Source organism: Rhinolophus sinicus, chromosome 14 (genome assembly GCF_057876585.1).
Source record: "Rhinolophus sinicus isolate RSI-liver-muscle chromosome 14, RSI-T2T, whole genome shotgun sequence".
Taxonomy (NCBI): domain Eukaryota; kingdom Metazoa; phylum Chordata; class Mammalia; order Chiroptera; family Rhinolophidae; genus Rhinolophus; species Rhinolophus sinicus.
Genome location: NC_142514.1, coordinates 113,804,835 through 113,829,144, shown reverse-complemented (window position 1 = coordinate 113,829,144; position 24,310 = coordinate 113,804,835). Strand labels below are relative to the sequence as shown.

The following is a 24,310-nucleotide window of genomic DNA, read 5'->3' as shown; positions in this document are numbered from 1 at the left end:
ACTTACATGTGGAATATATAGAATAAAATTAATGAATAAACAAAACAGAAACAGATTCATAGAGAACAAATGGTGGTTGCAAGATGGGAGGAGGGATAGGGGATTGGGTGAAAAAGGTGAAGGGATAAAGAAGTACAAATTTGTTGTTATGAAATAATCATCGGGATGTAAAGTACAGCATGAAGAATATAGTCAATAATACTGTAATAACTATGTATAGTACCAGGTCAGTACTAGACTAGTTGTACATTATATAAATGTCTTAATGATTATACTGTACACCTGAAACTGATATAAAATAATATTAAATGTCAACTGTAATTGGAAAAAATTAAAAAGGGGGAAAAGATATAGGGGAATAAGAGGTTCAAATTTCCAGTTATAAAATAAGTAAGTCACAGGGATAAAATGTGCAGAATATGGAATATAGTCAATAATATTGTAGCAGTGTTGTACAACGTCATATGGTTATTAGACTTATCATGGTGATCACTTTTATAAGTATATAAATGTTGAATAACTATGGTGTACACCTGATACTAATAATATAATATATAATATATTAGCTATAGTTTAATAAAACTTTTTTAAAGGAAAAAACAAACAAAACAATACTTCCAAACCTCCTCATTGACACAATAAAGTTCACAATTTTTAAGCCTGTCAAAAAAAAAAAAAGGAGGTCTTGAGGTTGGAAATTTATAGAAAGTCAGAGAGATGTCCAAGAAGGGGACATGGATATTGGCCACCTCAAAAAAAATGCCTGTTAATTAAAATTTGTCATATTGCTAGTATAGTATAGTACTTATGTTACAATTATAAAGGATTCCAGATTCTTACCCCACCCCCCAGAACAGACTAGCATGGCTTTATCAGCCAGTAACTCCACTTATTATTCTTTAATATGTATCTTAACAAGGTAAGTGGACAGATATTACCAACACCATTTTGCTTACACTGAAGCAGTGCTTTTACTAAAGCAGTCTTTCACCTCTTGGCCCACATTAAAAGTGTTAATATTTTATCACCACACTTGGAGAACACTGGAAGATAATTTTTCTTTTTTATCAGATTGTACATACGTTTAAATGCCTACCCACAATTCCCAAAAAAGGAGAGATCCTCTCTTCAAATTCTTGGTAGATGACATCAACCAGAAATGCTATTTGCACATGTAGGTGATAAAAAATATTTAAACCATTCAAAATTTTACAACTAAAATTATATTTAACGGCTATAACAAATCTTCCTTTTCATTTGTTGACAAATGTAATGCTGAAAGTTCTTGCCAAAATGTGATTGGATTTGAATTCAATCAAACTTTTTCATACTAAGTATGTTAAAATAATGATGCACTATTTTGAAGAATGTACATGCTTTAATGAGCAGTTTCAACTCGTTGGATGCCATTAACGAGCATATGTGCCATGAAAGGAATGGAAGAATCTGATCAGTGCTTATAAGGACAGAGATTCCTTGCTGCTGCAGCTAAGAGCTTCACTTTGTAGAGACTCTCTTCCCGCTCCACTTCCCACCCATAGACACTATACCAAGACCTCGGATGAGGTACAGTGACCCTTGGGCATCTCCTCCAGCAGCTTTAAGGACCTCTTGTCCATGATGGGCAGTGTGACACTCTGCATTTGACTATTAAAATAGATATACAGAGAACCAGCCTCCTTGGCCTTGCTTATACCTCTTGGCAGAGCAGCAGGTGAATTAGAGGAGACTACGGGACTTGCCCTCAGAGATACTCCTGATGAGGGAACTCCTAGCTCAAGGCCCTTTATCACCATCCCTAGGGCTGAGTTATATCTGGAATCCATCATGAACACATATTAGGAAGCACTGCCCTAAAAGTACAATTATAATGCCAGATGCTAAGAGCAACCCACATGATATCCTCATAAATCCTGCTAATAAATAAAACAGTAACAGTGGCGGAGATGGTGCTTGTGACAAAGACTGCTATTATTCTACAATACCTATTTTCTCCTTTCAAAATAATTGAACCCAAATCCTTGATTTTTATCTGGGCACATAACCCATTTCCCAATTTCCTTCTGTGGCCGGAATTCTGTCACTTAAATGTCAGTTGAAAAACTAGAGGCCTCCTAAGGACATAGCTTCCCCTGAAGCCCTCTCAAATGATGGCTCTTTTTGTTTTCCTAATAGGTCCAAAGTTGGGATCCATGCCCTTCTCACTCCTTATTGCTGCCGCAGGATCATTATGACTCTTTTCTTCCAAGAAACCAGCTCCATTGAAGCACATGCCTTAAGATTATACCATCTGCAACAACATGGGCAGACCCAGACCGTATTATGCTAAATGAAATAAGTCAGACAGAAAAAGATAAATACCATATGATCTCACTTACATGTGGAATCTAAAGAACAAAATAAATAATAAACAAGCAAAAGATTATGCCATCTATTACCTCCGTTTCTTGCAGTCATCTACCATCTTCCTGGTCACTGCTCATTTATTTATAGGATTTTAGCCCCTGATTTCCTGCCCTTCTGTTTACATTCTTGTCACCATTCTTTATTTCAATATGCACATAGAGAAGTCATCTAATTCATGGCCTCTGGTCCTGCCCACATCATCTCTGTGGTCCTCTTTCCATCACATGGGGCTGCCATAACAGCCACGCTGGCTGTTTTACACTCTATAGAGGCTGCAAACACTGCAACCTATAAGGAGACTACAGTGGTTCTCCAGGAGACAGACAGAAGCTGGTCCTTCATGATGCTAATGAGTTATGAAACTAAACAGCTCTGTAACCATGTAACCTTGGACTTCATTTTGTAAATTATAAATTCCCTTATTGTTTGAGCCATTTAAAGTTAGTTTTTTCTTAATTTCAGTCAAAGGCATCCTAAATAACATAAAATAAAGGTGAAACAGATATACCCCCCCATTATTAAGTAATACACAGATCTGCATTAAGAAAAAGCAAAACATTTCCTGCATGGGGAATACAAGATAGGAAGAAGTAGTGCATTAATCCAAGTGAAGCAACAATGTTTGGGATAGTGTGTTGACAATGGAAATAGGAAGTGAACAGAATGAAAAATTAGTTAGAGGTAAAATTTACAAGACAACTATGATTCACTGAATTTCTGTGTAAAAAACAGCGATGACTCAAAGATGAAAGCCAGGTTTCTAGCTTGAACACCTGGGACCATGGTATATATGTATTGAGATCTTGAACAGTGAAGGAGCACCAGGTTGGCAGCACTGAGTTTGAGGTTTCCGAAACATTTGAATAAACAGTAGAAGTTTGAGCTAGAGGTGTAACTTTGAGAGTCAGTATAAATAGTAATGAAGCCATGGGAATGGCTAAGCATCTAGGTAGAAAAGTATAGAGCTGAGGTTTCTAAACCTTAGTGTGCATGAGACTCCCCAGAAGAACTGATTGAAAACAGATTGTTGGACACCATCCCAGTTTCTGATTCAGTAGGTGTAATGGTCAGTTTTGTGTAAACCTGGCTAAGAGTTCAGGAGCCTCACAGTTCAGGAGTCCAGATGTCTGACATCACGGTGTCAGCAGCATTAGTTCCTCCTGGAGGCTGATGGAGAACCTGCTTGATGCCTCTTTCCTAGTTTCTGGTTGTTACAAGCAAGGGCATTCCTTGGTTTATATAGCTGCATCACTCCAATCTTTGCCTCCATCTTCACATGTCCTTCCCCATGTGTATTCCCTTCTCCAAATCTCTACTTCTCACAGATACAAGTCACTGGATTTAGAGTCCACCTTGATCCAGTACAACCTCATGTTAACTTGATTACATCCTCAAACACTATTTCCAAATAAGATTACATTCGCAAGTACTTGCTGTTAGAACTTCAACTTATCTTTTTGAGAGACACAGTTCAACCTATGGCACATGGTCTTGGAGAATGGAAGAGGGTATAAGCTAAAGAACCAGAGTAAGATTTGCGGGCAGTGTTGAAAGCCCAGATGGAGCTGTGAATTTAGAGTAGCACCAATCTGCCTGGGAATGTTAGTAAAATAAATAGTGGCCAGGTAATGTAAGCTGGGAAAGAACAATTGTGAGAGGAGAAACTGGAAGGGGAGTTGGACTGCAAGTTCTGAGTTTGAAAAACACTTGCAGCAAGCTGAAAGAATCAGGAATTGTAGTCACTGAATTGGTGTTTAAATTTGTAATTATGGAGGAACCGGAGTGGCTCCGCCCAGAATACTGTCAGGCAGAATAGGTGTTTGAGATGAGATGTTTTTTGTTTTGTTTTGTTTTAGTTCCAAAGTTTATTATGAAAAACACTGCAGTGTCCTGGTGCAGTACCATTGTCTTACAGGAGGGGGAAAAGTAGTTCTGTTCAAAACAATTCCCCAGGTTCTGACAATAACAAAGAACAACAGGAGGCTGAGATTTGAGAAGGGAAATAAACTGAGTGCAGACAGATCATTCAATTAAATTAAATGGTACCCCTGAAATTAAACAGAACAATTTCAAAACTCACAAGTAGAAGGGAGGTCTTGGTACTTGGAAGTGGAACTAGTGAGTAGGACACAGAAATAAGCGACCAAAGCTTTTGGAGATTCTCCATGAGGACGTCGAATTTACCTGGGAAGTTCCTAGTCATGATGACCAAGGGTAGAGAGAAGATGATTCAATAAGTGTAAACAAGAAAAGTAATGAAAAGAAGACGACAGTGATTATTGCCTGTGGGTATTAGCCTCAAAAGTGCAGGTTTCGGGGTTTTTTGTTTTTTCATACAAGAATGAATGAGCAATGATCTGGAAACAGCATAGGAAGCAAAAAGGACCTAAACCCAACACTTGACCTGAGTCTCATAGGAGGGCACGAGTACATAGTGAGTATATATGAATTAAAATTTTTGTCATTCTGTTTATTTGTAGAATCATAAAAAACAAACAAACAAACAAGCAAACAAAAACCAGACCTGGGTCAGGACGCAGATCGTCTTTGATGGGAAAGAGAATCCTCCAAATGGTACAGTTACCTCAGGGAATGCAAGGCCATGCCAAGTCCACTTCTGGTGCAAGTGCAAACAGTACAGCCAAAGGGACAGAGTCACAGCATACACACATGGCTGCCAGGGCCCATCCCTATGCTTTGGGAGCAGGACTCAAGACAAGTGGGGAACGAGTCATCAGCTGGGCAGATTGATGTTGACTTACATTTTTATTCAAAACGTAACATTTTTATTCAAAAGTTCGCCAGAGAGACTTTGGAAGAAATAATACCAATTTTGTGTGATAACATATTCCAATTGTATTCAGCAAAATTAATTTTAATATTTTTAAGTTATGGTAGAGAGTAGTAGAAATGATAAAGTATCTAGAGCTGAAAAAAGCTTTGCTCTGCTGATTGTCACTCTAGAATAGAAAATGGAAAGGTCAAGGATGAAACAACATGATCAAAGAAAAAGGGAAGAAAAATGCATGGAGTATTTGGAGAGCAGCTTAACAAACATTTAAGTACGTTGGTATGAGAAAATCTTAAACTGAGCAGGCAAAGAGCAGTTGAGGACTTGATACTTGATCCAGAAAGAAATGGGAGACTCATTTTAGATAGGACACATTTATAACACCTTTAAGCTGTTTTCTGGTTTTAAACTCCATTTTCATATATTAATTTTATTATTCCACACATGATGAGTCAAGCAGGGCATATATATTCAATGTAATAAAGATGAGAGGTTCAGACACCTACTCCCCCATATCACCGAGCTGGTGACATGGAGCTGGGGCTGGACCTGTGGTCTTTCCAGAGCTCTGCTTATCTTCCATTTCTCTATGCCTGTTTATTCTCAGGACATAATGAAACAGTATTTTGGAGAAATCTATTCTGGCAATGTCATGAGGGAGAATTAGAAAGGAAGAAACTGAAACAGGAGACTGCTGAGATACAGGTTGCACATGCCACCATACTAAGAACTACATGTGAGGTTGGAGGACATTGATCTGACACAGCAAAAGACGATAGGACTTGATGACAACTTCGGTAGAATGAAGAAAGCAAATGATTAGAACACAACTAAAAATTCCAACTAACCACCTGGTATGAATGGTGGCAATGCAGAGGGAACATGATATACGGGCAAGAGAGAAGGGAGCTAATGAATTTGGTTCTGGCATTCCTCAGGTATTTGAGAAAGAAAACAGCAAAATACAGTATACAGTAAGATACCTTATAACAATTGGAAATATCATTTTAAAGTTCATTTCAAATATGTGTACTGGAAATTTAGACTTGAAACAGACTTTAGAATAGATGGATTTTTATATTAAAAATGTAATCTTTTTAAAAGATGATGGGTCACAGCAGGGAAAAAAAAAGTAAATAATAAAGAGCATTCCTGATAAAATTCATTGACAAAGTTCCTAAGTTCCTGGAAGTAAGAGACTTAAAAAAAAACAAAAACAAAAAAAAAAACCTTAGTATCTTCCATGATTTTGGTTGAATAGCTTTGGGTTTCTTAACCCTGCCCCAGGTGCAGATGAATTGGGTTGGTTCACTGAAAATTGAATTGCTGCATTTCTGAAGTGGCAGGCACACTTGGAGTGAGTCATATTGGTTAGCCATTGCTATGTGAAAAATGACTCAACACTTGGTGGCTCATGTTGCTCATGATTTTGGAGAAAATTAGGCTAAGATCAGTTGGGTGGTACTGATCCTGGCTGGGCTCTCGTGGTCAGCTGCAGGATGGCTAGGTGGGTCAGCTTCCACGGGGCTTAACTGGATATTGGCTGGGGTTGTGGGAGTCAGCTCTCCTCATGGTGTTTGATCCTCTAACAGGCTAGCTTGGACTTGTTTTAATAAGAATGGCAGGAGTTCAAGAGAGAACGCAGAGATGCTCAAGGTGTCTTGAGGCCAAGGTTCAGAACTGGGCACTTCACTTCTGTTTTACAATGTTGGCTAAAACAAATCACAGGGCCAGACCGGTGTACAGGTAGGGCACAGAATTCTCTTGGTAGGAGGAGCTGTGAAGTTGTTCTGCAAAAGATGGGAATACAGGGAGGAATGAGGAATAACGGCCATTTTTGCAGTTGATCCTACTACACGCCCATTCTGGTGATACTTCTGATTATACCAACTTGGTTGGTAGCCTACCCGGTTTAGCATTTGTCCTAGACAAAAATAATATGGGCTATCTTCCATGTTTACTTTTAGGAAACTGAAATCTACCCATCTTAAATCTAACACTAATATTACCTTGCATTTAAGTAGCACTTTACAATTTACATACCACTTAAAAAAACTATGAAGCATAGGCAGAGCAGGTAATATTAAGCCCATTTTATGAATGAGGACATCAAATCACAGGGCAAGTTAAATGACTTTCACACATAGTAAGTGGCAAAGCTACAATACTTATTAACTACACCTACAAACTTTCACTACTTCTGTTCCTTAGAGCTCTTATAACAAAATCTTAGGTCAGGATTGGTATGTCATTTTCCAGGTATTCAATTAAATTAACGAGGCATTGTTTCCTTTCTTATAAAAGTAGGCATAACATGACTTAGCTCAAGGGTTGTGCTGAGGAGCAAATAAAATGTATAAAAAGCACACAGCACAATGCCTACCCCATTCACCATCATAAGGTTCTCTTCCAGGCTTGATAATTTCAACCCTCAGAGTACAGAACATCACTTGCAATGATAAACTTTCAGATAGTATAGGCAAATTTTATTTCTATGGTAGAAGCATTTATTTCAGTTATAGAAAAATAACACTATTTCAAAGTCAACGTAACTAAACAGAAGTATTTTTTTCCTTGTATATCTATAGTCAAGTATCACACATGGTTTCAAGACATTCTTAAATTAAAAAGGAACACACGCACAATCAAGGTAGTATCTGTCAACAGAGATGTATTAAAGCTACATATCAGCCCTGGAAATCATAATATTCAAAGTGATTTCGTGCACTGATTTTCAACTTTAGTGTGCATTAGAATCACCTGGATTGTGGAAAAAGCACCTTCAGGGGAACTGAAGGCAAATCACCAGGTTAGGCAAGCCCTTGGTCTCAGAATAAAGGCTGAAGGGACTGAAGATACAAACTTTGTTCCTCACGTAGGGGCAGACAAAATATACCACCATATATGAGATCAGCCATTTATTCACTGTGTGACTTCTCTGAGCCTTAGATTCAGGAATAATATTAGATACTACTTTCAAGAACTGTTCTACAGATTAGGTCAGATTGTGTGCGACAAGTGCTTCCCTAATTCATAATACACAGCTACTATCATTATTTCATCATCATCATCATCATCATCATCATCTGACTCAAAGGACATTCTCCCCCCCACACTCCCAAATAGCTATTATTTATTTTAAAAATCAAATAAACACTCACTAGGTTCAAGCTCATGGACTACTGGTACCATTTTTATATTGGGATCATTTTTACTAGCTTCAACCATTCACTTACGTTAAGATTTCAGTACATGGTTGAAATAACAATTTTTTTTTATCTAAACTAAGAAAATGGATTCAAAGAAGGGAACTAAAACTTAAAAAGTGTCTTACTTCTAAAGCATCAATAGCTAGATGAATGAACTGCGTTTCAAAGTGACCTATTGTAGACAATCGCTGATGCTCTCTGTATTGTTTATTTATTCAATTCTGAATCTCGGTTTATAGATAGAAACATGGGAATAAAATACCTATAATCCTCATCACTTCCTAATATTCTATATACTACACAGTAATGTTTCATGAAATTTTTGGCCATTTAAGTAACTACCCACATAAACATCTGAGATTTTAATAATATTCTCAGAGTATAAAACAAAGCTATAGAGGTGCAGTCAGGCTAGGATAGGGTTTCTTACCCTCTACTGACATTTTGGGTTGGCTAATTCTTTTTTGTTGGACTGTCCCTTGCATTGCAGGATGTAGGCATCCCTCGCTTCTACCCACCATATGCCAGCAGCAACCTGCCCCACTTCCTAGTTTTGACAACCAAAAATGTCTCCAAATATTGCCAAATGTCTTCTGGAGGCAAAAATCACCCCCAGTTGATAACGACTGAGCTAGAATTTTACATAGACATCATTGTAAACTGAGTGCACAGATTACACAAGCTCTATGTAATTTTACTAATTTAAGGAGTACAGCACAGTAATTTCTGCTATACTGTTTACACGAGGGCACATAGTGTTTATGTAACATACTACTTAAGCATACAGTTACCCACATATAACTATTTTTCCCTATTGAAAACACACATTAAATGGGGAAAAAAGCTAATCCTGCAACCATTTTCATATTACTTGATACAGAGAAAAACCTATGGTTTACAAACATTTCCTAAATGCAGACCTAGATAAATCACTGCAAATGTCCTTCCTTCTGAATTCGAAGTCTCTCCTTCTCTACTTGTAAGCGTTCCTTTTCAATCTGCAGCTTCTCCGATTCAAATTTCAAAAACTGCAGCCTATCTTTTTCCAGTTGCAAGCGTTCTCTCTCAAGTTTTAACTTCTCTGTTTCTATGTCCTGTGGTTGAAGCATGGACTTTTCTCCTTGACCGAGTTCATTTTCCAAAGACGGTTTCTCTGAGTTGACTATTTGCAACCTCAATTTCTCTCTCTCAATCTGCAGCCGCTCCTTCTCCAGCTGAAGCCGCTCGTGCTCCATGTCTAAATGCCGCAGCCTCTCTTTCTCAATCTGCAGGCGTTCCTTTTCTACCTGTAGTCTTTCAGCTTCGATATCTAGCCGTCGTTTTTCCAACTCTAGTTTCTGTTTCTCTATGTTTACAAGCAAGTGGGGTTCGTCATATGCAGATTTAGATGGTGTTGAGTTTAGAGTGAAAAACTCGTCAATGTGGGGGAAATCAGGAAGTTCGTTTTCCCTCCGGGAATCTGGTATGACTGATGACAGTATTTCTTCTTCCTCCTCGATCTCAAACTCAAAAAAAAGAGAAGCAATTTTCAGTATTATTTCTATTTCATGGTTGTTCATTTGTCTAAGCATTTCTTAAAAGCTTTTTGCACTGTTTGAGGATGTAAAACCACTTACTTTGAATTTTGAATAATATTTACACATGAATTAACTGATGTCACTTATACTATAATCAAGAGAAGGCTATTTAGGTGAAAAGAGATTAACGATGTAAAGAAGAAAAAAATGGAATGACTTTGTTATGTACTATTTTTAAATTACCTTGAAAATTCAGGAACTCCCTAACTGCTCCTGGATTAATAATAATAAATTGGCACATCAGAAATGAAGACATTAAATGAAAAAGAGGGCTCACAGGCTAATACTTACTTCAGGGCTTTGGGGATCTCTTTCTTCCTCTTCCACTTTGACCTCAGTCAAAGATCCACCTGCATCCCTGAAATCTGCCACATTTTGCCAATCAAAATTTGTATCATTTCGGAATCCAATCTTTTCATCTATCTCTTCAGTAAGAGAGTCATCTAAATCAGACGTGGGAAGGGGAAACCCTGAACCAACCAGCTTAATGTTCGCCTTCATCCTCTTTCTCTTCATAAGTGCTCTCCAGTCAAGGTACCTTCTCTTCACTTCTGTCCCTGTCCTCTGCTCTCCTTCTCCCACAGCATTCACACACTGTGCAATCTCTTCCCAAGCCATTCGCTTCATCACATTAATTGTTGTGTTGAGCTGCTTGGAAAAAATGACTTCTTTCCTTTTTGTAATTTCTTTCAAAAGGGTCTGAGTTTCCTGAACACTAAAATTGCTTTTCCTTTTCCTTTTCAACTGCTTCATTTTTCTAACTTAAATGCAGTTTTCACTGTAAGAGAAGATGTGAAAAGAATTTGAGGAATGCTACAAAGTATAAAAATCAGGGTCAATTGCTTGTTGGCACTTTGCTTAAATCAGCTTTCTGTTCATTAGTTGCACAGGCAGGCTGGATAATTCCTAAAAAGAAAAAAGTAAAAATCAATCAACTCACAATTTCTGCAGTGTACTTCAACCCAATAAGCTACATACATAATTTAAAAAAAAAACCCTCTAAATATGGCTCTTAACTGCCTACATTTCTGTCTCTGCCAGCACCACCATAGTCCAAGCCACCAATCTGTCTCACCTAGGCTGCTGTAATGGTTCCTAATTGCCAATAATCACTCTTTACCTACTTCCTACTTCTCCAGCTCTGCTCTCCTCAGTCTATCCTCTCTATTGCCACAGTAACCATCTTTCAGTCACCCATTCTTGTCAAGCTCTTTGCCTATTCGGGGCATTTGTACATTGTTCCCTCTGCCTAGGAAGTGGACTGCTGCCTTCTTGGCCTACTTAATTCCTCCTTACGCTGCAGCTCCCAGATTGGACATCTGTTCCTCAGTGAAGCCATTTCTAACAAATCAAATTACTCTAATGGAACCTATGACTATAAATCTTTCTTCCATTTTGTCTAAATGTTACAACTGTGCTAACGTATAGCCAAGAGGCCATCTCTTCCCCATGTCACTAGAATTTCCATGAGGGTAACAAGGTTTCTGCTCACCATCATCTCCCCAGAGCCTAGCAGAGTTCCTGGCACGTGGCAAGCACCACATAAATAATTTTTAAATGAATGAATGAGTGAATTTGCCAAAATGTCCACTAGTTTGAGATATCAAAAAGAAAAAAAACTTCAGACTGTAGAATAATTTTAGAACACTGAAAGTCTGGGATACAAAAATCAATAAAATTCAGAAAGAACTTTAAGAATGTAATCTGATCAAACAAATGACAACTACTTATATTTTACTACTTCTCAAATTAAAACTCATTTATAGGTTAAACCTACGTAAGAGGTCTGACAATTAAGTTCACGAACTTGCCACCATGCACTTCTACTGGCAGCACTGTACAAACAGCTAGGTAAGGTTTCATAACCTTGGTATATCAGTGTCTCACAGCTGTGTTTGTGTTGACGTGTGGCGGTGTCTTGCTGAGTGGTGTTTATTATTGTTGCTGTTTTTGTGTGCTGTTGCAAGAATGTCTGAGCTTGAATTAGAGCAATGCACACACATTAAATTTCTTGTTAAACTTGGCAAGAGTAGAAGTGAAATCAGGGACACGTTAGTCCAAGTTTATGAGAATAATGTCATGAAGAAAACTGCAGTGTACAAATGGATTAAACGTTTTTCTGAGGGGAGAGAATGCATCACTGGTGAAGAGAGGTCAGGGCGGCCAGTAACAAGCAGAACTGAGGAAAACATTGCAAAACTTCATCGAGTTATGCATCCAAATCGTCGGCTGACTGAGAAGCATAGCAGACCAAGGAAACATCGATAGAGAAACAGTTAGGAAAATCTTAACTGAAACTCTTGGCATGAGAAAGGTGTGTGCAAAAATGGTCCCAAAGGAGCTCACTGATGGAACAAAAGCAAAGGAAAGTGGAAGTTTGCCAAGACTTTTTGGAGAGGCAAGATGATGTTTTGGGCCATATTATCACTGGTGACTAAACATGGGTGTACCAATATGACCCTAAAACAAAGCATCAAAGTACACAAGGGAAGTCAGCCAATTCTCCATGACCAAAAAAGTTCCGTCAGTCCAAATCAAGAGTCAAAATGATGTTGCTAACCTTTTTTGATATCAAAGGGATTATTCATTATGAATTTATACCAACTGAACAAACAGTTAAGCAAGTTTACTATCTGAAGGTACTAAAAATGAAAAGGCTGTGTGAAAAAGACAAAAACAACCTGAACTTTTTGCCAACAATTCATGGCTCTTGCATCACGACAACGCAACAGCTCACACGGCACTGTCTGTGAGGGAGTTTTTAGCCAGTAAACAAATAACTGTACTGGAACACCCTCCCTACTCACCTGATCTGGCCCCCAGTGACTTCTTTCTTTACCCAAAGATAAAGGAAATATTAAAAGGAAGACATTTTGATGACATTCAGGACATCAAGGGTAATACAATGACTGCTCTGATGGCCATTCCAGAGAAAGAGTTCCAAAATTGCTTTGAAGGGTGGACTAGGCGCTGGAGTCGGTGCATAGCTTCCCAAGGGGAGTACTTCAAAGGTGACCATAGCGATATTCAATGAGGAATGTAGCACTTTTTCTAGGATGAGTTAATAAACTTAATTGTTAAACCTCATATAAATCCTAAGCTTGAATAAAACTTCCTGAAATAATGAAAATATTGTAAGGTTACAACAGAATTACAGGGCTAAAATAAAAGTGACAAGATTTTCCCCAGCCACCCCACCTAATTAATCAGTTAAAGAAAAAGATCACCAATTAAAATAGAAAGAAAATTGTAATTCTTAAACCTTGTGGAAACAAATGCACATTTCATAGTTCGCCATTATAATTTTGTCCCTCAGTGTTCATGATATCCTACCCCTCCCTCAAACCAAACCACCTAAACAAAAGCTCCTAAAACCACACAAACTAAGGTTGGATGCTGTATTTACTTTTAATTATGTCTTTCTTTGAAGAACTTCTCAGTACTTTGTTAACGCCTTGGGCCATTTTAATAGCAGACGTGAAGATCATGATAGGCAAGTAACTGTACTTGGAGTCTCCATGAAATAATTTTAATATAAACTCTGAATGGGAAAGATGCTCTTGCAAATATTTCCTTGAGATGGATGCAAGACAAAATGTTTCTCCAATATCCAGAAACTCACGCTGTCAAAACATCAAGGAGGGTGTACCTGAAACTTGTTAAAAGGTACTTTTTAGGCCCCAGACCAACTGAATCAGTAACTCTGGGGGTGGGACCTAGTAATAATCTGTGTTTCAATAAGCCCTCCAGATGATTCTAATGCATGCTAAAATTTGAGAACCAAGTGCTAGACCCACACCAGTAAGATAAATGCTTAACACACCTGACTCCTACACACTTTGATTTCAAGTCTTAAGTGCATCTGACTGGCAGAATCTAAAGCACATCCAAAATCCTCATTACAACGGAGCTGGGAAATGTAGTTTCTCTGTTATCTAGCCTTGCATTATGGGAAGGCTCACTAGGAAGTAGGCAAAGATGTTGAGTGAGTCTTTTTCTTGGAAAAGAGATTTTAAACGTAGGTAATGGGGCACAAGGGCTCAGAAAGAGGAAGGGATATACTCATACATACACAAACCATGTTTTCTGACTGCAAAGTCATTCACTGACTGCTGCGACAGAGCTGACTTTTCTTCCCCTACAAAATGAGAGGGTAAGATGCAATTGCTAAGGTCCCTTCCTCTATCATTGTATGGTCATAAACATTTCCCACCAATATGAAGTGAAAATACCAAATATCCATTAAGTTTCATGTCATGTCATTTAATTCCCACCACAGCACCTAATGTGATTATCAGCATTTCTATTTCTAAGAATCAGAGAAGTTAAATAATTTGCACACTATGTGGATAGTTAAATGACAACTTATATCCTGGTTTCCTTAAGTCACATCTCCTTCCACTTTATTAGCAGCTTGTGATAGCTAAATCTTAGAAATGTGTTACTAACACAAGTGTTGAGATGACTTTTAGTAGATTTTCAAAAGGAGCAGAGTAGAAGGTTTAGATCAAGTTTCATATGTAGGCAGAAAAACACTTCAAAGCTTTCACCAGTTATGTTTCACTCTACCATGGTTTCTTCTTTTAGATACTTTAGTATCAGCCAACTTAAAAATTTTAGTAGTGTGGAAAATATTTCTCTGGTGATTGGCAATTCAAATGGTTATTATCTTCTACTGAAGCAAAAACATAACTGATAAAGGTTAACTAAATTTAATTGGAAAATGCACACATCTTTTTTATCATTGTTTGAGCCTTTTCTGTTTAGGACTTAAAAGTGAATGCAAATTCTTTATTTCTAAACTCTAATAAAAAGGTATTTTTATCTAAAATTTTTATGCAGTTTTTCCTTTTCAAGTTCCCAGTAACCTTTGTTCCAACTAACTCTGTATGTATCTAATAACATCACCAAAAATATGCCCATCAATCACTGCATCTTTTTGTTTCTAACCACTCATATAGCATAATCATCTTCTGAAGTGCAACTTGCTGCTGAAATGTAGGTCAGAGAACTAAAAATTCAAAACAGCAAAAAATGAACTATGAAGAAATCACGGTCAATTTTACACACCTACAAAAAGGGCAAAGCACACAAAACAAATAAACAAAAAAGACTGTAAGCAAACCATTTCTAAAGTAGACTTCCAAAATTTCCCGAGACACTTAATAATAAAATTGAAACCCACTAAACTAGAATGTATAATAAGTGGCAGCACTTTTCACCTTGTCCTAGGCAAATACTGCCCTTATAGTCATATATAAGCCTCTTGTCACTAGAATATAAGCAAGTATATTCATAAATTAAAATCATCAAAGCAGGCAGTGTAGTGTAGTGGTTATGAGCACAAATTCTGCAGTCAGACAGTCTGGGTTAGAACGTTGGCTCTGCTACTTCCCAGCTATGTGGTCTTAGTGACTTAACCTCTCTGTGTGCAATTCCATTTGCAAAATAATACTGTTACTTCACAGAGATACTATAAGGTCAAAGGATTTAGTAAAATATGGAGAATAGTTCCTGGCACACACTAAGTTTGTTACTACTGTATCAAAGGCAAAATCTTCAAATAATTTTGACAGATAGGTCACAATATTGGGATTGTTCTAATTCTTATTCAACGATATCATATTTGGAGCTAGAAACTGGCCAAGATGGTGGTATTTTTACCACAGAAATGGACAAATGTCACAAACTGGACCTTATTTTGTTGAATGATCAGGGAGCTGGCTTACTAGCACACTTACAGCTACATTATTTTTGCTTATTTCAAATATTACCTAATAAAAATTAAGAAAATGATATGTTTTAACATCTGATCCCAAGTCAGTTTAGTGAACACTGTTGATGACTTGTAATTTTAAAGAACCACATTTAATTAGCACTCTGGCCTAAAATTCCTTACATAATTGAAGTTATCAAATGGGCTGGGTAAGTATTCAACTTTCTTCCAGGGGAGACTAAAGAATACTCATAAGGTACAATGTTTATGAGTCACATAAAAAAAAAGCTGAAGCAAATTGATTTGTACATAATTAAACCCAAATATGCTTCTCCTTAATACCTATGTTGCATCATACCTCAAGGAATTACTGAAGTCAAAACTTGGCCTTTTCCTTCCTCTACCATTTACTCCATCACTATAAGATCTGAGAGATAGGCAGCCCACCTGCTCCAAAGACAGTATGTTCAATACAGAACACTGTGCCTAAGAAATTCGAGGTAAAAATAAACTTATAATAAGATGGTGATTGGGGGATGGGAAAGAGACTAGTAAGTGAAACCAAAAATAACTCAACAAAGGTAAGCCAGCAAAACTGAGACTTCTATGGGCAAAGCATATGTTTAAAAGAAAAAGCTCAATTCAACATAGGCAAGAAGCAGCTTATGAGATTAAGTGAAGAGTTTAGATAAACTACCCACCCTATACCTATGCCAAAGACTAGAACAGTTAACAAATTACACAAAATCTGAAAAGAACATTTTAAGTAAAAAGGCTACGTTGCTACTTAGGCAGTACGGCCAATGACGAGCAGGTTATCAAACTTTTAAAATGGAATCACTAAGTTGGATGTCCTTAAAAATAGAACAGAGCTAAAGTTATATCAAATTCTGTATCAAATTAAATACTTACCATGTATTAAAAATGACTGGACTATTACTTAGCCATAAGAAAAGATGAAATACTGCCATTTATGACAACATGGATGGACCTTGAGATTATCATGCTAAGCAAAGTCAGACAGAAAAAGTTGAGAACCATATATCACTCATGTGGGATATAACACTGAAAGCAACAAATGAATGAGACAAACAAAATCTCATTGACACAGACAACAGTTTAGTGGTTACCAGAGGTGGGGGGGGAGAAAGAGGTAGAGGGTCAAGAGGGTGAAATACATGATGATGAAAGAATTGACTGTGGGTGGCGAACACACAATGCCAATATATACAGATGATGCATTATAGAATTGTACATTTGAAATCTTATATAAGTTTACTAAGCAATGTCACCCCAATAAACTAATTTTTTTTTAAAAGCAAGAAAAAAATGACTGTTTCCTAAATATATAACATCTTGAAATATTATTCTGCCATAAGATGAAATAGTACTATTTGCAACAACATGGATGGATCTTGAGATTATCCTGAGTAAAGTAAGTCAGACAGAAAAAGTCGAGAACTAAATGATTTCACTGATACGTGGTATATAAAACTGAAAACAACAAAAGAACAAGACAAACAAATGAAGGAACAAAAACTCGTAGACATAGACAATAGTTTAGGGGTTACCAGATGGTAAGGCGGGAGAGGGGTCTATAGAAAAGGGTAAACGGGGTCTAATGTATGGTGATGGAAAGAGAACTGACTCTGGGTGGTGAACACACACTGTGAGATATAAATGATGTATTACAGAATTGTACACCTGAAATCTATGTAACTTTACTAACAACTGTCACCCCAATAAACTTGAATTAAAAAAAAATCCACAATAAATAAATAAGAAGAATGGAGAAATAGAGTGACATAGGCCCAGATGGGAAAAGTTATTCATATTACCATCTTAAAAAAAAGATATAATATCTCAGACTATTTAAATAGTTTCTTGAACTGTTTAAAAAGCACTACCATATTTTACGGCAAAAGGATGGGAAAAATACAAACATTCATCAATAAATGCCTGGATGAATAAACTATACTACAGCCACATAATGGAATGTATGTCATAAATGCCATATTAGAGTATGAATATGCCTTAGCACATGATACCTGTGTAAATACTAAGGTTAACGCAAGCCAACAAAATTGAAAGGGAATGCATATGTATGTCTATGTGTGTGTACATGTTCACAGAAGCTCAACTTTCAACTTAGGAACATCTACAGACAGAATGACAGAATATGCTATGCCTACAAGTTCAATCACTGTCCACCACCAATCATGAGCTCTAGGGATCACGTGTACAGTCATTTCTGTCTCAGCCATATAGCTGTTAGCCCAGAGCACATGTTTTATTTTACTTCAAGATAATTAACATTTTTATGTTAAAAATTTACCGACGAGGAATTTTTATTACAGAAAACCACATTTTTTAAAGTTCCATAAACACAATACCCACAAATCTGTTGACTTAAAACAAAAAACAAAGTACACATATATGATTAGAAAACCTATACAAAGATACAAAACAAAGTGAAAAATCTCTCTCCACCACCAATGTAATTAATATTAGTAATTTCTTGATTCTTTCTAGAAAATCATGTTTAAAATAGTATATGTATCTATAAACACACATATTACATATATTACATGATTACATATTCCATTCATATACGAGGTGTAATCAAACAATACAGTGCATGTATAAATTTAAAAAATTTATTACAGTAAAAGATACATTGCCATTAATCTCCCTCAAAATACTTCCCCTTGCTTCAAACACACTTGTCCCATCGTTCTTGCCACTTTCTGAAGCAGTTCTGGAAGTTTTCTGTCGTGAGTGTCATTAGTTGTGAGGTCATGGCTGCCTCAATGTCCTGAATCATTTTGACTTTGCAGAAGAGCCAGAAGTCACATGGCGCCAGACCCGATAAATAAGGTGGATGACACACTGTAATGTTTTTATTTGACAGAAATTGCTGTATATCAGAAGTGGTGTTTGACACAGAGCGTTGTCGTGATAATGATTTACAGCATACTTTAAAATGCACCTTCTCTCAACCGTAGCTCACACCCAACTGACTGTACCAAACAAGCTGAAACTTGTCACACACTGTTGCTAAGGTTCAAGGCGTCGCTTCCCATATTGAAGATCTCTGTTTTTCTGTTGGATGGCACTCAGCAGCAACACTCACCATATTTTGTGATCACAACAGAAAGGCTCCTTGTCACACATGGCTTCTGGTAGGGCAATTTCTGCCAAATAAAATCATCAGTGTGTCTTCATCCACCTTATTCACCAGGTCTGGCACCATGTGACTTCTTGCTCTTCCCCAAAGTCAAAATGACCATAAATGGTAAACGTTTTGAATCAACTGAGGACATTGAGGCAGCCACAACAGCACAACTAAAGACACTCACGAAAAAGGACTTCCAGAACTGCTTCATAAAGTGGCAAAAATGATGGGATAAGTGTATTTGAAGTGAGGGGAGTATTTTGAGTGGGATTAACAGCAATGTCATTTACTGTACTTTTTTTTAAATTTAAAGTCACTGTTTTTTAAATCATACCTCATATATTAACTAAAAGGGCAGTGACTGTTGAGTATGTTGAGATGTAAAAGTATAAAAAAGTGAAAGGGAATTAGTTGAAAACAGAAAACTATGTAGGAATGATTCTATAGGACAAATGAAGAGACAAAGAGGGAACCATGAATATAAAAACTTACTAGCCTCTACAATAAAAAATAAACAAGAAATGAAAAAAAATGAAACTGAAAAAATTCTGAAGGTATTGCTATGGCAGTGTCTCTCAAATTTTGTGTATGAATTGCCTGGCGCTATTCTTAAAATGAGTTTCTGATTCAGTAGGCCTGCAGGGGGGGCAAAGATTCTACATTTCTGACAAACTCCCAAATGATGCTGATGATGCTGGTCTTTGGACCAACGGTCTAGACTAGTAGTGCAGCACTGTCTGACAGAAATACATATGTGATCCATACATATAATTTAAAACTTTTCCAGTAGCCACAATAAAGCAAAAAATGAAAAAAGGAGTTAATTTTAACATATTTAACCCCATACATTCAATATATTATCATTTCAATATATATTCAATATAAAAATTATTAATAAGGGAGCTCCCATTCTTGTTTTTTCCATTAACTCTTTGAATTTACCGTGTATTTTGCCATTAGAGCACACCTCATTTTGTAATACACACAAGAACTTAATAGCACATATTAGTGCAGGTCAACAGCACATCAAAATCACCAGGGAGCTTTTTAAAAACACCTATGATCATTCCCCATCTCTGACCAATTAAAACAATCTTTGGAATAGAACCAGGCATTGGGAGTTTAAAAAGCTCTCCAATAGATCTTAAGCATTCTCACAACACACACACACACACACACAGAGTTAACTATGTGAGGTGATGGATGTGTTAACTTGATTGTGGTAATCAATTCACAATGTAGAGGTATATTAAAACATCATGTTGTATACCTTAAATATAAACAATTTTTATTTGTCAATTATACCTCAATGAAGTTTTAAAAAACCTCCTCAGGTGATTCACATTTGAAGCTGGGATAAAGAATCACTCTGCTAGAAAATCAGTGTTAAAAGCTTACTTGCTCAAGTGTGTACAGAGAGGCAAGGTGGAGTGCAAGTGCAATAGCTGCTAAGGTATTTCCCTTCAGAGAGCAAGGAAAGGCCTTATCTGCCACAAAAGACAAACAACATCAACAAAGCTAGTCTCTTTTCTGAAAAATATGCCCAGTACAATGTTATGTCAGATAGAATAAGACTATGCCTGAGAAGACCAACTCACTTTCCTGTTTGTTGGAAACATAGCAAAGCAATACAAACTAAGTCAATTTAGACAGAAGAAATGAACTGCTCTCTTTCAAGAACCAAACTTTCTTATAAATAAAATGTCTTTAGACACCTCCTAATATATTTATTAAAAAGAATTAAGAGTATACATCTTAATTAGTAGTATACATCAGGAACTTCCATTACTAGACAGCAATTAAGACACATTGATTCATTCCATACGTATTAAAATCTTCCCAAAGCACTTAAAGTCTCCCAAAGCCTCTCCATATACCTAGGAGGTAAATTTTCTCTCCCCACTCTTCCTCTCTCCTTATTCCAAACTCTCTCTGAACCCTACCTATATATCTTCATATCCACTTTGGCCAGTCTTATCTGTCACCTCCACTACCAACTCCCAACCTACTTTCCCAACCCACCCTCTCCAACACAAGTGTGCACACAAGCACACACAGTACCCATCATTCTGAAATTCCTGAATTCTAGATTACCACTGTCCAATAAAAATATAGCAAGAGTCATATATACAATTTTAAATCCTCTAGTAGCCACATTAAAAAAGAGAAACAGAAAAAAACTATACTTTATTTAACCTAATATATCAAAATATTATCATTTCAATGCATGATCAATATAAAAAGTGAGATATTCTGCATTCTTTTTCTGTACTAAGTCTTCAAAAATCCAGTTTTGGACAGCTCAATTTGGACTAGCCACACTTCAAATGCTCGACTGCTGTATGTGGCTATTGGCTACTGTACTAAACAGCACAGTTCTAGCTTTCATGATTCTTGCCTTAGGAAAATCATACATGCATTCCTTTAGCCCATGGTCCCAACTCTCACGGTCTCTGTTCTTTTGTCTGGTTTCAATGTCTGTTCTAGGCTGTCTTCATTGTTCCCATTCACCTAAATCTAATGTCTCTCTCTGCTACATGCTTCCACTATCAGGCTGTATTATAATCATTCATTCTACATTAGGATCAATAAGGGATCAAAGATTAATATATTGTTCCTAATATCTAGTAATTTATAATCTAGTAAAAACTGGAAAACATATATGCATAAAAAGTTTACATGAAATATTAGAACGGAGACTATAAACTGAAAGTTGTGAATACAGACTATCTAGGTTTGTATGTTAATCCTACCACTTATTAGCTCTGTGATCTTAAGCAAATTACTTAACTTTTTAAACTTATTTCCTCACCAACAAGTGGAAAAATAATAGATTAATACTATTAAGGATAGTATTAAGGATACTATTAAGGATTAACACTATTGAGGATTAAATGATAATCCAATTAAGAAGCTTATAATGCCTAAGATATAGTAAGCCCTCAACAGATATCAGCTATTATCCATTTCCTAGCAGTGTCTGTCTGGACACAGTAAGTGAATATTCTTCAGTAGACAAGTAACACGAATAATGAAAAGTGCAACAAGAGAAGTATTAACAAAACACCTTGGGTGTTCAGAAGGAGAAATCTTTGGTGGGATCAAGGAAAGTTGGGGAAGAAATTATTAGCATTTGATTTGGATCTTATAAAACAGATTAATAAGGATCAGAATAAAGGGAAGAAACTAAGTTGGGGCCAAATGTCAGCAAATTAATATTGGTTAGTAAGACCCTATACTTTGCCAGAAAACTTACTGCAGAGACAAATACGTATGTCTGTGAAAGTCCACGTTTTTGAAATTCAAGCAGATTACCTTTTAAATGGAGGCAATTTTACTATAATAATATACAAACTATAAAATATAAAATATAAGTATATAATAAAATAATAAGCAATGATTGCAGTTGTCAAGAGAATCCTAATTTATGTAGATACCCATCATCAGGTTTTGCTGCTCTTAGAGTCTGAGATCAATTTAGTAATTGGGTTGTAGTCAATTTATTGGTACATGGCCAAAAGGATTAACAGTCCTTTTAAAACTATGCCTGAGTCAACATATTTTTAAAATTTTGGCAGCAACTGTTATTTGCATGTCCTATTTTTTCCCAACAATTTGTAACTCCACACCTCCATCTTACAAAAGTGGTATCCCTTTGTCCCTGACTATTCTATGCTAAACTGATGAACTATTTTATTGACAAAATGCACTTTAACACACATTTTTAACCTCACTGAAATTCTTATCAAGTTGTATCTTCGATTTCCAGTCAGCCATGGTTTAACTGGGTGAAAATCTTTGACATCTTCTGATTAATATTTAAAAAGTACCAAAATCAATGCACCTTGACTTGAAATTTGGTAGTTATGTTTGCAGGAATAGAAGTTATGTTTCCAGAAATTTTTTTTTCTGTCCTCTCCTTTATATTTTGTACTCATATAACAGAGCTTGGGTTTTATGACATCCATTACTCAATAATTTACTGAAATATTTATTGAGATTCTACAACGTGCAGGCACATATTCTTAATGCTTGGGATATAACACCTCATAAAATGTAAAAAGATGCCATTTTAGATGTCAAATACGATCCCTCTTATACTGAATGTCTTCTCTGTCTTTACAGAAAGGAATTCAGTAGTTACAGCTTCTAAAACCTCATAGATTTTCCATGCCCAGTTACAGAGAACAGCCATTTTCCTGAAATCCAATCTCACAATCATCTTTACTGGTTGGAAATAGGTATAAGTAGTTCACTTACGTAATCCTTGTGAAGATGATGTACCACCAATGGCATATTGTAACTGAGCAATTTATTTCAAGGACTAACACTTGAAAATGAAGTTCCTAAATATTGCATAGTAAGACAGAATTAAGAGGTCTGAGGAAAATCAGGCAGTAAATTCTGGGTCCAAAAACATTTTAGGTAAATTCAAGAAAAGCATCACAAAATTTGCAAACTTTTCCCACCCCAATCGTCTTTAAAGTGTGCCCCCCGCCCCCAAGTATAGGGAAATTCACTTCCCTGCCAAACATAATGCTCTACTTAAAAACTTGTTGTAGGTAAATAAAGTTTACTGCAGGTCACCTATTATCAGATTAATAATGTACCCCTCATTCCCTCCTTGTCTCTTCCTTTGGGACTGCTCTGTCACAGGCCCTGGGAAAAATCGAGGAAGACTGAATTCCCGGGAGGCCTCCCAGGAGCGGGGGCGGAAGAGGGGGCGCTCCAGACTCGGTCACAACGCAGCGGCAGCACCTGGTACGAGATGGGGCAACCTGGAAGGAAATTCCTCTCTTTGGATGTTAGGATCCCTACTGAGTGCCTGGAAACTTCCGCAGCCTCGTTTCAGGGCCCTGGACCCTCCCCAGCCTCCCGGGTCAGGCGATAGGAGAGACTGGTACTTCTCCCAAGCGTCGTGGTCCCACCACGCCGCAGAGCCAGGGCCAGAGCCGCAGCGAGGGACCAGCCACCTGCCGCTGACTCCGTCGGAAACCCTCCGCGCCGCGAGGGCACCCACCGTCCGCAGAGCCGCCACTACCTAGCCGCCTCCTCTGGGGCCGCAACGCACACCTGCGACCCCACAGCACCTCCGCCCCGTCTCCTCTAAGGGGCGGGGGGGTAGGAAAAAAGATGCTTCATTGATTCCCCGCCCACCTACTTCGCTGCCCCCCTTGCTGCCACCCATTGGCTGGCGTGGCTGCCGCTCATTCGATGCGGCTACACCATTGGGCCAAAGTGTATTGCCATTCTGGCTGACGTCCCGCCCAGGTCTGGACTCACAATGGGAGTCGAATCCCAAAACGGTTCCGGGTTAGTGCCCTGGAATTCCGCCCCCTTGTGATTCTTGGCCTCCCGCTCTGCTCTGTCTTTGGTGTCTAGCTCTGTCAGTCAAGTAGCCTCTAGGAAAGGATTGGCCTCTAACGATCAGCCGGC

The 24,310-nt window shown here is 37.4% G+C and overlaps 1 protein-coding gene across 2 annotated transcripts; it reads right to left on the bottom strand.

Annotated features, from left to right (window-relative positions):
• Positions 1-7,661: 7,661 nt before the first annotated feature.
• On the bottom strand, positions 7,662-24,044 carry MSANTD4 (Myb/SANT DNA binding domain containing 4 with coiled-coils). Of its 2 annotated transcripts, none has more exons than XM_019747825.3 (3): positions 23,895-24,044; positions 10,275-10,889; positions 7,662-9,911 (listed from the first exon to the last, which is right to left on the bottom strand). In XM_019747825.3, exons 2-3 carry the CDS (start codon positions 10,734-10,736, stop codon positions 9,336-9,338), a joined length of 1,038 nt encoding a protein of 345 aa, XP_019603384.1. In that variant the 5' UTR covers positions 10,737-10,889; positions 23,895-24,044; the 3' UTR covers positions 7,662-9,335. The 2 variants fall into 2 exon arrangements, with proteins under 2 accessions (XP_019603384.1, XP_019603386.1); XM_019747827.3 differs by lacking the exon at positions 23,895-24,044 and adding an exon at positions 23,135-23,327.
• Positions 24,045-24,310: the final 266 nt, after the last annotated feature.

What these genes read in the sequence shown, in the direction of transcription:
- MSANTD4 (XM_019747825.3), bottom strand. Translation starts at nt 10,736, where the DNA reads ATGAAGCAGTTGAAAAGGAAAAGGAAAAGCAATTTTAGTGTTCAGGAA. An exon ending in GAGATCCCCAAAGCCCTGAA is followed by an intron (nt 9,912 to 10,274) that starts GTAAGTATTAGC and finishes CTTTTTTTTGAG; the next exon opens with TTTGAGATCGAGGAGGAAGA.